This window comes from Lacerta agilis, chromosome 7, assembly GCF_009819535.1.
Source record: "Lacerta agilis isolate rLacAgi1 chromosome 7, rLacAgi1.pri, whole genome shotgun sequence".
In the NCBI taxonomy this organism is placed as follows: Eukaryota; Metazoa; Chordata; class Lepidosauria; order Squamata; family Lacertidae; genus Lacerta; species Lacerta agilis.
Window position 1 is genome coordinate 656,492 of NC_046318.1, and position 13,325 is coordinate 669,816.

The window sequence follows — 13,325 nt, forward strand, 5'->3', positions numbered from 1 at the left end:
TCTGTGCTGTCCTGCACATGGAGTGCCTGGGTTTTCTCATGTGGTGCAGGAGAGTCTCCAGGTGAGCTCTCTTCAATCCACCATCTTTCCTGGAAGTCGTCAGTATGATGCCTACTTGACCAATTTCCCTTTTTCTGCACACTACATGTTGCAAATTATATGGGCTAACATGCTAGCTCTTCCCTGGAAGCTGTGTCTCAGCTGCATGAAAACTGAGTTGCATCTTCCAGGGATAAGTGTGTGTGTTTGCCAGTCTGATTAGTCAAGCTGCACCCACCCCTTTAAAAATTTATTTGTATGATTTGTCAGAGCAACTATGGAGCCTGAAACAAAGCACCAGACAACCTTTGCCTCTGCATGAAGTTCTACATGCTTTTATATGCCATTTGTTTAGGTCACAGCCATAAAGTCAGTGACAGTGATAATGAAATATTAAAATGCAGAACAGCACTCATACGTCTGTGAGGTTTGTTAAATTTTGCAAGCCAATTAAAAACATTTGCATCCATTACTCTTTTCAAGTCAGGAGTCTGCTTGCAGAGATTTCAAATTGTTTTCCAAATGTTCCATCAGAGATTCCATCTCTGCAGCCTCTAAGAGTTTGCTGATTAGTTCATCCAGGAGCTTCTTCCCACTTAAGAATTCCTATTGAAAGATGGGGGGAAATGAAACATGTTACTGTGAACTGAAAGGATCAACATGAGTTTGGATTACACCAGTAAACAGCATATGGACATTTATAATGTTCACAGTCTACTTGTGAAGTTGCTTTTGGTCACAATAATTATAACACCCCTTCTACGTCAGATTCAAGTTCTCCTTTGCCTACAAAGCTGTAGCCAAAATGGCACCACTAACATACATGAGAGAAGTTGCCGACAGATTTATGAGAGCCTGAAATCTGCAGATCCAGAAAAATTCTTGTGAAAAAATCCCTAAGAGGAAACCACAAAAAACAGCTCCGTAAGGACTTGGTGGCATGGGACACTGGATGAAAGAAGAGAAAAAGCTGCCAACTGAGTGTGAGGGAAAATGGGATGGAGCGGCAGGAAAGGGAGGAAGGAAGAAGAACACAGGTATAAAAAGATAAAAATAAGCATCTCATTATCTGGCTCACCATTTTATTTCCTGGCTCACTATTTTAAAGCTATTTTAAAATGTACGCAGAAACAGAAGATACCGCTGTTCACAAACATCAATAGAATAAACAGAAGATTTTAGGCATAAGGCACATACTCCAAAGATCCCCAAATGAAGAAAAGACCTCCCCCACAGGCCCCTGAAGACAGAGCATGCTCAGTGGGCATGACATTGTAGAATCATAGAACAGTAAAGTTGGAAGGGGTCCCAAGGGTCCTCTAGTCCAGCCCCCTGCAATGCAGGAATCCCTGACAGGTGGCCAGCCAAGCTCTGCTTAAAAACCTCCAAGGAAGGAGAGCCCACCACCTCCCCAGGGAGTCCTTTCTGCTGATGAAGGAATGCAATGGCTTGACTCTGGAGCCACAAACAGAAGCCCCCCCCCCCCCCCCGGGCAACAGTCTGTTGCACAGCCTCTTCTGAGTGCCACATGCAAAAGGTCCCAGGTTGTTTCCCTGTCATCTCGAGTGAAAAGAATATCGGGCAACAGGGTTTCCATGCATTGCTGCAGGTTCTTGCATTACCGGAGAAGATGGAGGCTCCAGGCCAATCTAGGAGAACCCTTTAAGAGACAAATACCTTGATGTCACGGATTTCATAGGTAACCCTGTGGTCAGTGACTCGGTCTTGGTGGAAGTTATATGTGCGAATTCTCTCTGACTGGGCTCTTGTCCCCAACTGCAAAATAACATTTTGTTTTGTTTCACCATTTAAAAAAATGTAATTAAAACATTTTTGCTATAGTCTCAATAGCTCAGCATTTATTATTATTGGTTAATGTCTACACATTTTTCAACACTTGAGAATTTATTATTTTAAATTCAATTTATTAGTCACTTGCTACAAAAAGAGACTCCAAGCCCAACATAAAATCAGAAAACAAACAATACATTACAATAAAAGCCATAAAATAACCTATAAAGCCTATTAAAATATAGTCTTTGTTTTGTATGCAAAGTGTCAATTAAGAATGCAGGTCTTAAAATCTAATTTACTTTTGCATTGTAGCTTTACCGTTTTCAATCTAGGTGCTTTATAAAAGATAATTTATTATAATAACCTTATGAGACAAGTTGTCATTATTGCAATTGTACAAGTGCAAAATGCATTCAAAGTCAATCAAAGGCCTTGATCCTTGGGCATCTGCAGCAAGAGGCAGCCCCACTCCCCCAGGCCACAATCCCCCAACCCCTGTTTTTCATTATTTTAAATAAAACTTTCTAGCACTTGTAGAACCAAAGCTATAAGGCAAAATATGCAGGTACCTCATTTGTTTTGTGAGAAACTAACTTGGTCCTGCCTTCAGCCAATGTATGAAGTCATAGCAATGACTGAAACTCAGGAAGAGACCCAGCTAATTAGACCCAAAAAAGGAAGGCTGCCCCGGGGGGGGGGGGCCACCCATTGCCTAGATTCCATAGTTGTAAGAGAAGGAACTTTCTGGTTTGCTCACATGTTGCGTGCTAACCTTTCCTGGTGAAGTGAATGCTTCCCCATAGAAATCAATTCAGGTATCCTGGATTTTTATTTAAATGTGATTGTTACCCATTACTAAACACTGACTAGCTTCAGACCTGCTTTGTGGTGATGTCAGAGGCTGAATCCAAAATCTCCTGCCTACAAAACCCCTGCTTCTGGAGTAAGGCCAATTGCAGAGCTTTCTCCCCCACCTTCCACACAGGGAGCACCTCTCACCTGCAGTTTCCTGGCGCTCTGCCTCTGCCTCAGCTCTCTCTCTATGGTCTGCTGGTACAGCTTGTCTCTCAAGGTCCGCAGAGCGGTTTCTCTATTCACTTGCTGAGATCGCTCTTCTTGGCACTCAATGGTTAACCCTTCAGAATTTTTAGAAAGCTTTCATCAGATAATCCCTGCCTGCATAAGTTTTGGAAATAAGTGACCATGTCTTGCAGATTATTCATGCTAAGCTGACCAGGCAGGGCTACTGCTCCCAGGAAACAAAAATGTACACAGACACTATGAAATTTAAGTTCACATCTATAAATTTCTTATTTTATGTATTTTAAAACTATTTTTCTGGCATAATCACAAAAAATATTATCTATGAAAAATTATTTCCAGAAAAATAGAATCAAAGAATCACAGAATTGTAGAGTCGGGAGGGACCCAATCCCTTCTAGTCCAACCCCTTGCAATACAGGAATCCCAGCTAAAACATCCATGACAGGTGGCCATCTTCTGACCTCCACTTAAAAACCTCCAAGGAAGGAGAGTCCACCACCTCTTGTGGAAGTCCACTCCAGTGTTGAACAGCTCTTACTGTCAGAAAGTTCTTCCTGATGTTTACTCAGAATCTCCTTTCTTGTAATTTGCTATATATTTACATTATAACAAACAATACATCTAGACAGATCCTTATGCCTTGATCAATTTTCTCAGGAAGAGAGTCTGAGGAAAGGAGGGAAATAGTGTTGACGAGAGACAAAGTTCTATGCCTTGCTGAAAAATTACAATGAGCAATTCCCCAGGTCCAGACAGCATCCCACCAAGAATTCTTACACCACTCGGATGTGAAGTTGCTGCTCTACTAATAGAGGAATCTCCAGCCGGCAGATTCTTGCTTTGGGCCCTGGAGGTGTTCCACTTTGGCCTATGAGGTTGTCCCCCCCCCAAAACCATGGCACACCAGATGTCATATGTGACACCATGCGAGGGGCAGGTGGAGGTGCGGCTGGCGGTGCACCGCCTTAAAGTGCGCCCCCAACTGTACCTGGGCAAGGGAGGCCTGGGCAGTGGCAACAAGGATAGGGATGGTCCTTCAAACATTGTATAAGCAGATTTTCAAAAAAAGCTTTTGATACAGTCCCTCAACAAAAAAAACTTAGCAGTCACAGGATAAAGGAACAGGCCCTCTTATGGATCTGTAACTGGTTAAAGAACAGGAAGAAGAGAATACAAATAAACAGATTATAAATAGATGGTGATGGTGGTGATTTTATTTGTACCCTGCCCATCTGGCTGGTTGCCCCATCCACTCCTCTAAGGAGCAGTGTCCCCCCCCCCCCGGAATCTGCATCAGTCCTCTTTTATGCATAGTCACACAAGACAGCCTGCGTATCACAAATTGAATACTGGTTCCTGTATATTTGATGTGCATGTTTCTGTGAAAAGGGGAGCAAAGATAAAACAAACTATACAAGGGCTACCTGTGGGAATGTGTACAATTCTAACAGCGCTGTCTGTTGTATTGACATGCTGTCCTCCTGCCCCTTTGGCTCGAAATGTATCTATACGCAAATCTCTTGGATCGATTTTAATTGTCACCTGGAGGGAGAGAGAGAGAACATTTTACTATCTTACGCAGAATTTTATGGGGAAAGGTGTGTATGGGTGTGTTTTCCCCATCACCTAAAACCTGTTTGTCCCTATTTAGAGAATCAGAAGAACAGCCAAAGAAGCCATGTTGGAGCTGTATGCATTTTTTTAAAAAACAAACAAACAAACCCCTTTTTGTTTTTGTTTGGTTGAGGAGAAGTATTGAGGGGAAACTGTGGCTTGTGAGTTAAACCTGGCTGGTCAGACCTCTCCATTTTGCCTGCCAGGCCGTTTGGAGGAAGCCATGCCCACCCCCTTAAAGGGGTCGGCCAATTTTGTTCCTTCAATGGAGCAAGACTTGAGTGAACCATTTTCCTTTGCTGGAGAAGATAGGAGACCACCCCCTCTCATCAATGCAGCCCCCCGTCCCGTGCCTATCAGCCTCCAAAATGGGAAGCTGGGAGAAGCCACACAGAGCAGTTGCAGAACTCAGCTTAGCCACACGTCCGTCCCTTTCTGGGGACAGCACACCGTCAAAGCAAGCAGCGCCTCCCCTCCACCCCACAAGCATGGAGGCCCATGGAGAAGCTCTGACTTCTGGGTCACCCTCCCCAAAGTTTGGTAGCCCTGGCTGAGAGTGCCTTCAAAGCAGCACCTGGAGAGGAGTCATTGCACACTCTGTGTTGCTCTCTGAAGCAGCCCCACAGTGCTCAGCACTAAGCAGGATGGACCTCCTCCCACATCAGCCAAGGGGAAGGGAGATCAACCCAGCCTGAATTTCCTGCAAGAACTGAACTTGTTCAATTGGGCTGGATTCCCAAATGCATGGCTAAAACGGAGATAAAAACCTTTTTTAACAGCATGGTCCTGCCTGCATGGTGCTTTGCAGTCCTGGCTTCGGGATGCCACTTGATTGACAGGTGGGCCTTTGGGAGCTCTTTTCGATCTCTTTTTGAATTAACTGCCCTGAACAATTTCATATCATCAGCAGACTTGGTCACCTCATTGCTCGCTCTTAACTCTAGTACAGCCAGTGCGGCCAATGGCCAGGGACAATGGGAGCTGCAGTACCCCACCCCCCCCTCTGGTTACCCCTTGTGCCTAAGAAATGGGAGTAAAGCAAGCTGGCCTGGGCCACGGAGGCCGATGGGATGCAGCTTGCCCAGAGCTCAGCTTTTCTTCCCTGTGCAGAGTTGAAGGAAAACACAAGTAGCACCAGAAACCTACTAAAAAGACAGACACATGCACAATGAGGCAGTTATGGGCATGGCTATTTCCCCCAAAACATCTTGTAAGGTGGTGGTGTGGTCAAGTTTACAGTCATTCTGCTTAGAAACTAGCATTTATGGAGTTACACAGCAAGAGACACCGACTGAAATGAATACCTCGTCTGGCTGAGGGAGGACAATCACAGACATGGTGCCAGTATGGATCCGCTGCATTCTGGAAGATAATCCTGTTTCGGGGATTCGCTGCACCCTGTGAGTCCCTCCTTCATATTTCAAATGCCTGTAGACGTCGTCTCCCAAAATGCGAGCAGCAGCATGGTGTAGGCCACCTTTCAATGCACATAATACACATTACAGGTTGGGGAAAGGGGTGGGGGCAGTCTTTTAAGTTCTCTATGCGACTAGTATAACAGGCTACAGCCATACCGTAATCCGCTGGAGTGTAGTTCACAATCTCAAAGGTCCAGCATTTGTAATCAGCGTAATTCCGGTACATGTCAAATACCTCTTGGGTAAATTGCTGACAAATGTCACCTGAAATGCAAGAGTTTTCTCTGAATGCTTCTGAAATGTCAACATGAGCAGTGCTGTGCAGCATGCTGTCACCATAAGGAGATGAGCAGGCTCAGGGCCACCTAGCCCAGCATCCCTGGTCAACTTGTGGGAAACCTGCGAGCAGGACCGGAGCCCAAGAGCAGCCCTCTCCCCTCCTGTCATTTCCAGCAACAGGTATTCTGAAGCACTGCCTCCGACTGTGGATCAGCACCACCACCACTAATAATTTAGCTTAGTTAAATCAATATCTAATAACTGACAAAAATGGAAAGCCCCATAACAAGGAGGAGGGTGATTTTTATGTGGCGACTTTGCTGACCTCCAGTTGTCCTGCCAGATGTTACTTCTAACAATACACCACTGTCATCATATTTTTCTCTTGGTATCAAGATCTGGAAAATCTGAAAAATAAAATAAAATAAATCTAGAGCTGTAAGATAGGGCTGGAGGTACATTTTGACTATATCTGGAGCTGGTCTTTTAGGCTTTTAATTCGCAAGTACAAAGTGGAAAATATTACCAATGCTGAAGTCAGAAAGCAAAGACAAAACACACATTTCTTTTTTTTGGGGGGGGGGTTATTCAGGAGCAAGTTCACACTAATGTTTTACGTACAGGAACACATAATCTAGTTTTTTTATCCACAGTATCATAATGTGAATCAGAAGTTAATGTGTAGGTATAGTTTCTCACAAATTAGGAAGCTTTGTGAAAATATTCAGAACACAGGCTACCACAGTACTACAATGCAGATTTAAATGTTTTTTGTTTCTGATTCTGAAGATCTTTTCATCTATGTCTTGAATAGCATGCCTTTGCCTGCTGTTAGCAAGTACAGTGTTCAAACTTTTGAGATCCTCCATCTACACTGTGGAATCCCCTAGCCCTTTCCCCTCAAAAAGGAGGGAGCTAGAAAAGACCTGCTTCTTTTCATCAGCAAAAAACTCAAGATTACAGACATTAATTGACCCGATCACCTGTCACCATAAAACTGACACTCTGAAGGAGATAAGATTATCAAGAGAGAGCAAATAATATCAAAATACAGGTGACAGACTACCTAGAAAGTGAGAAATCACTGGCAATGAGTCACAAGCTATGGCCCAGAAGATGGAACCAGAGATGATCTTGAGAGGTCTCAAAACAAGGAAAGAAGTCAGGAAGCCTGCTAAAGTGAACTGTAGGTCGGACATCCTTGAAGTATCCCTTATGAGAAGCCAACACCTGGCTCCCCTTCTTTTTCTGCCCCCCTCAGAGGTTGGGGCAGAAACCCAGGCCATAGCTGCCCACTCCCCCTGCCCACCTCTCCCTCCCATCGTTAAGCCCAGCACCAGCGCAATCGGAAATTGATCCTTGTGAACACAGCAGCAGCAGCAGCCCGCCATGGAAGGGGGGTGGGGGGGAGACAGTTCCAGCACCGTTTTTCCCTTGAGGAAAACTCCAGGCTGCTGGCCGCACAGAGATAAATGGGAAGATACAACCTTATTTTTCCTACACAAGAGTCTAGTGCACACTATTCTCTATACATATCACCATTCAAACTGATTGCTGGATCAAGAAATCCAACCATGGTCTCCTGCTCACCTTTCGACACAGAGCGCTGATCTTCTGGTCAATAATCTCCTTTTCCTCTAGAGCAAGTTCTAGTAGTGGTTTCTCTTCTGGGCTGTTTAGCTCTAAGGACAAGTGGTTGAAAAAGTAAACGTTCAGTAATCTTGTTAAAACGAACAGTTTGGATGCATCTGCCTCATTTAATTTTATTTCACTATTGTCCTTTGTTGTTCTGCGAACCATCTTGACATAGTTCCTGTAGACATATGCTACATTCTTGCGTCAAGGTCCAGCCTGGACTTAGATGGCAAATTTGCATCCATGCTCATCTAAAGACATTTGAGGCAGTGTGCCACAAAGGACATGGGGAAAACCTTGAAACAGAATTACGTAATATCAGAATTGTAAGAAAGCAGGGGTTTTGACTTCTGCTACAAAATGAAATTGAAGGGGTGTGTAGGTCAACAGGAGAGAGGAGGAACTAAATGAAAACAACAGGCTCTTTCCTTCCCCATAAAAGAGGGTGGTAAAAGCAGACAATATTATTGCCCTAGTCATATATTTATTACTGTTTGCTGGGGAAAGGGGCAGCAGCTTTCCTGGGCAAGCTAGGTATCTTCATGTGGCTCTTCAAACTTTAGGATAGCATCCAGACTTTTTGGTCTCAATGAGCAGGGCAGGCAGTGGCAGCAGGAAGGAGATGAACAAACCTCCAGCCGCCGCCACTGCTCTACAACCTACTTCCAGATTTGCAGCGTTTGGGTTCCGAGTTGTTCGGGAACTAGGCTGTTCGAAAACCAAGGTACTACTATAGTTATGTTTGGATATCATCATGACAGATCTAAATAGTTACTAGATGGACAAGTAACTAAACAAGTGAGAAAAATCAAACTATATTTTTTATTAGTTTACACAGATCTGAGGAGCCAGTTGGAGCGCACTGGGTAACTCTTTCCCTTCCAAGTTGCTTCCTTCCTTGCTCCATGATTCTTCTTCCCTGCTTCTCTCCCTCTCTCTCTCTCTCCCTAAACCAGCCCTTTCTCTCTCTGAGGAGCCAGTCAGAGCACGCCGGGCTTCTCTCTCTCTCTATTGACCAAAACCAATCCAGCGATTGACCGGTCAATCGCAATTGACATGTTGGACATGCCTGCTCTAGGGGGTCCTTACTCTGTAAACACACTTAAAGCAGTACTTCCTGCAGTAAATCCTGCAAATAGCTGCTGGTCCAAGCACACTGCTTTTAATGAACCCATGAACTTGAGAAGAAAGTGGGAGAGACTTGGAATGGCTTGTAAAGCCAACAGGTGAGGAGAAAGCTACAGAGAGTTGGTGGGTGTCAGGGCACAATTGCTCTATTTGATGAAATCTAAGCAAAGGGTCTTGAACAGGGGTCAGCAACCTTTTTCAGCCGTCTCTCAGACCATGTGGTGATCCGGACTATATTTTGGAAAAAAATATGAACAAATTCCTATCCCCACAAATAACCCAAAGATGCATTTTAAATAAAAGGACACATTCTACTCATGTAAAAACACTGATTCCCGGACTGTCCATGGGCCGGATTTAGAAGGGGATTGCGCCGCATCTGGCCCACGGGCCTTAGGTTGCCTACCCCTGGTCTTGAAGATGGCGGGGGGAGGTGAGCTAAGCAAACAGCTGCATAACTTACTTGAACAAAGTATCTCCAAATCTTGAAGTTCTTTTTGTGCCTCTTGAATTTCTTTAAACGTCACAGCAAGCGGGAATAGTTCAGCATGTCTCTTGCTCAGAGCTCTTCTTCTGTGTTCTTTTACTGAGCTGTCATTGAGCAATTTCTCCATTCTTTGGTATTCTTGGCTTAAAGTCTGTAAATATGTTTGCAGTGCTTCAAGGTTCCAGAGTGTTCCTGAGCTCTGGTGGTATTTCCTTGGCCAGTTATTAAGTGCTAGAAAGGGGGCAACTGTATTCCACAAAAAGCTGTGCCGAAAGGTATTCCGTTTTGTCCAACAAGTAGCTCTCTTAACAAGTAAAGGAAGATGACGCTGCTGGAGAGAGCAGTAACACTGAACATGCAAGGTTCTAAAAAGAGGAATTGTTTGGTGAGGTTTCATCTCAGGGTTCTAATCTTTCTGGAAGGAAGAAAAAAAACAGAATTTCCCAGTGATGTTTATTTTAAGGACATGGATTCAAAGACTAGTATTGCTTTCCACTTTTTCACTTATATCAGTTTAACAAAGTGTCTGAACAACACAGTGGGCAGGATCCACCTAACAAATGCCATCCGCAGAAGCCTTGCACCAGGGCCGTCATGTGTGCAGTGCCACTTTCCTCACCACTGAATTCAAGCCTGTAACTCATGCTGAATATCACTGACCACTATATCAGCCCCATGAGGTAGGCTACTAATATTTCCATTATATAAATTTTATATACTGTAGTAGCATGTTGCCAAAAAGGTACATTGGAAACACAAGAGAAAAAATGGTGGTTCAGTGAAAGTGTAGCCACTTTACTCAAAATAGATTATTGTCTCTCAGCCCCACTCACCTCACAGAGTGTTTGTTGTGGGGAGGGAAGGGAAAGGAGAATGTTAGCCGCTTTGAGACTCCTTCGGGTAGTGATAAAGCGGGATATCAAATCCAAACTCTTCTTCATGTTTCTGGTATCATGAGTCAACAGGTTGTCTTAACATTAAAAGGTAAAAAAAGGTAAAGGACCCCTGGATGGTTAAGTCCAGTCAAAGGTGACAATGGGGTGCGCCGCTCATCTTGCTTCAGGCCAAGGGAGCCACCGTTTGTCCACAGACAGCTTTCTGGGTCATGTGGCCAGCAGGACTAAACCGCTTCTGGCGCTATGAGACACCATGACGAGTGCCAGAGCGCACAGAAGTGCTGTTTACCTTCCTGTCGCAGCAGTACCTATTTATCTACTTGCACTGGCGTGCTTTTGAACTGCTGGGTTGGCAGAAGCTGGGAACATGACATACATAAGCTCATAGGAAACTGCTCCGACAGGCATGGCTAGCAAATAAACATTTTACATATCTCATGCTGTTGAGCAAAACATTTAAGATTTAAACACCATTCAAAGGCTGAGCAATACTGATCCCTACAGTTCTGAATGATCCAATAATTTCAGGGAATATCCAAGTTTCCCAGTCAGTAATTTCACCAAATACTTCCAGCATGGTTGTTTCTTCTGGAAACCTTAAGACAGTCTCTTCTAAGTTTAATTATAATAAGACAGCTGACCATTGGTACAGACACAAGAAGAAGAGGAGTTTGGATTTGATATCCCGCTTTTCACTACCCAAAATAGTCTCAAAGCGGTTAACATTCTCCTTTCCCTTCCTCCCCCACAACAAACACTCTGTGGGGTGAGTGGGGCTGAGAGACTTCAAAGAAGTGTGACTAGCCAAAGGTCACCCAGCAGCTGCATGTGGAGGAGCGGAGACGCGAACCCGGTTCACCAGATTACGAGTCTGCCGCTCTTAACCACTACACCACACTGGCTCTAGTCTCCAATATCCTGTCCGTCTTTTAGCAAAGTGTTTGGCCCAAGCTGGCCGAATCAGCAGGTCACAAGTGTCCAGTAGTAGTAGTAGTAGTAGTAGTAGTACAGTAGCCAGGGAATAGAAATGCAGGTCCGCCCTCCCTAGGGCATCATCTTGTGCACCGAATGCTCCCTAAATCTGATCAAGAATTCTAAGGCAGAGCTGCTTCCCCCCCCCCTCCATATAAGCAGCTTCAGCCTTCGGCTCCGCCTCCCACATTCCAGTTTGAACAGGAGCTGGTGGGAAAACTACAGGCATCCATCCATGCTATTAGGAGCACCAATTGTCAGGGAAACGAGGAAGGAGCTGAACGGCGGCTCCCAGCCCCTTGACTACAAGTCCCAGAAGGCCACGGTGCCGCTTCCGGTTAACCTCTTACTTGCCTCCGTTTCCCTGGCTCCGAGGTCTTCCGAGGGGGCTTTGGTCAGTGAAGACCCCCGAGGCCCTCAAGTGCTCGGCTCTGGTTCCCTCGCCCCACGCGCCTCCTGCCCTTCCTTCGCCTCGGCGCAGCTCTTCCGGCGGATCCTCCTCCTCCTCCCATGAACACCACGGGGTTTCATTTTAAAGAAATGGGCCTAGGGTTATGCTGTCCGGCTGCAACCCCAGTAAGATGCATTATATACAGCGGGGCTTGCTGAAAGAGTTCGCCAGTTTCAGCTTTTTCCTAATAGCTCTGAAATCTGCTTTCTCCTCTCGCCTTCCTAATTATTCACCAGTGAATGCTTTGCTATGTAACTGATTTGAGTGTTTTATGTTTAAGTTTATAGATTGGGCCATTAGATACTGTCTAACATACCTGTGGCCATCTAGAGATTGTTGGGACTCCCTGCCAGCTGTCAGGGATAATGGGAATTCTGGTCCCACAACATCTGGTGGGTCATAGATATGCAATCTATTAAATTTAGAAAATTCTAAAGTGCAGGGTATTGGTCACAACACTAGATTTCTGGGTACTTACTGCAGGTCAGCACAAAACATGTGATGTTTACTATGCCATTCTGTTCTGCAGGGGTGGGAAAGCCTTTTATTCTGGCAGGCTGGATCCTGTGGACTCCTGCCCTCGACAGACCACTTGGACACCAACTTTATAGTATCTGAAGAAGTGTGCATGCACACAAAAGCTCATACCAAGAACAAACTTAGTTGCTCTCTAAGGTGCTACTGGAAGGATTTTTTTTTAATTTTGTTTTGACCAGCCTTATAGGTTAGACTGAAAGAGTCACTGCCTGAGGTTACTCAGTGAGTTTCATGGTGGAGTGGGAATTTGAACCCAGGTTTTTCCTGTGATATTCAGATACACAAGCCACTATATTACCTTGTCAGCTAAAGAGGTGTATTTCAATCCTTCAGTTACTGATAGTAATTTGCTCCTATAGCCAATGAATCCTCAGTCTGTGCAGAATTTATTTCTTTAGAGGTTGTTTTTGTTTTTGTTTTTTTAGCAGGGGTGGAAATCTTCAGCCTGTGGGCCTAGTTAGCCCTCCAAGCCTCAGATGTTTGCTCCCCGGGCTTTGTGTTTCCTAGGCCTGATGTATATATGGCAGTGGGCACAGGAAAGTCCAAGCCTCAGATAAAGGAAGAATTCTGAGCACCCAAAGTGTGCTTCTGACCCTTCCTTTGCAGATGCTTCTTGAACTTTGAGTTACTTGATATCCTGTGATGTCAGGGGATGGAAAGGCGGTTTAGGCCACCCACCTGCCCACGTGGTCTGCAGAGCCCGGACCAGTTCTGGATCTGCCCATAGGGACTTCACACCCCTGACCTACAGCTGACTTTTCAGGGTACAAAACTGTCAAAGGGACTCACAAACAACATCAATGCACATTAAAACATACCCAGATTACTAAACCGGGGGGGGGGGGTCCTTCCCCACAGGGCCCTTGGCAGTCAGTGACTCTGCAGCAGAGAAGACCTTCCAGCTGGAGCAAGAGAAGCCAGGCTCCTGGCGTCTCCTCTGGCCCGCTTGGCCTGCTCTCCTGGCTTTCTGTTCACAGAGCAGTTGTCAAGAACTTCCTTCATATCATGCTGCTTATTGTAATCTGACATGC

The 13,325-nt window shown here is 45.0% G+C and overlaps 1 protein-coding gene across 2 annotated transcripts; it reads right to left on the minus strand.

Annotated features, from left to right (window-relative positions):
- Nucleotides 1-351: 351 nt before the first annotated feature.
- Nucleotides 352-11,684, minus strand: MTRF1 (mitochondrial translation release factor 1). 2 transcript variants are annotated; one of them, XM_033154087.1, is made up of 10 exons: nucleotides 11,661-11,683; nucleotides 9,415-9,853; nucleotides 7,779-7,870; nucleotides 6,514-6,595; nucleotides 6,066-6,173; nucleotides 5,796-5,968; nucleotides 4,302-4,419; nucleotides 2,833-2,969; nucleotides 1,717-1,815; nucleotides 352-645 (listed from the first exon to the last, which is right to left on the minus strand). In XM_033154087.1, the coding sequence occupies exons 2-10, from the start codon at nucleotides 9,833-9,835 to the stop codon at nucleotides 523-525; spliced, it is 1,353 nt and encodes a 450-aa protein (XP_033009978.1). In that variant the 5' UTR covers nucleotides 9,836-9,853; nucleotides 11,661-11,683; the 3' UTR covers nucleotides 352-522. The 2 variants fall into 2 exon arrangements, with proteins under 2 accessions (XP_033009978.1, XP_033009979.1); XM_033154088.1 differs by lacking the exon at nucleotides 1,717-1,815 and having other exon boundaries at nucleotides 11,661-11,684.
- Nucleotides 11,685-13,325: the final 1,641 nt, after the last annotated feature.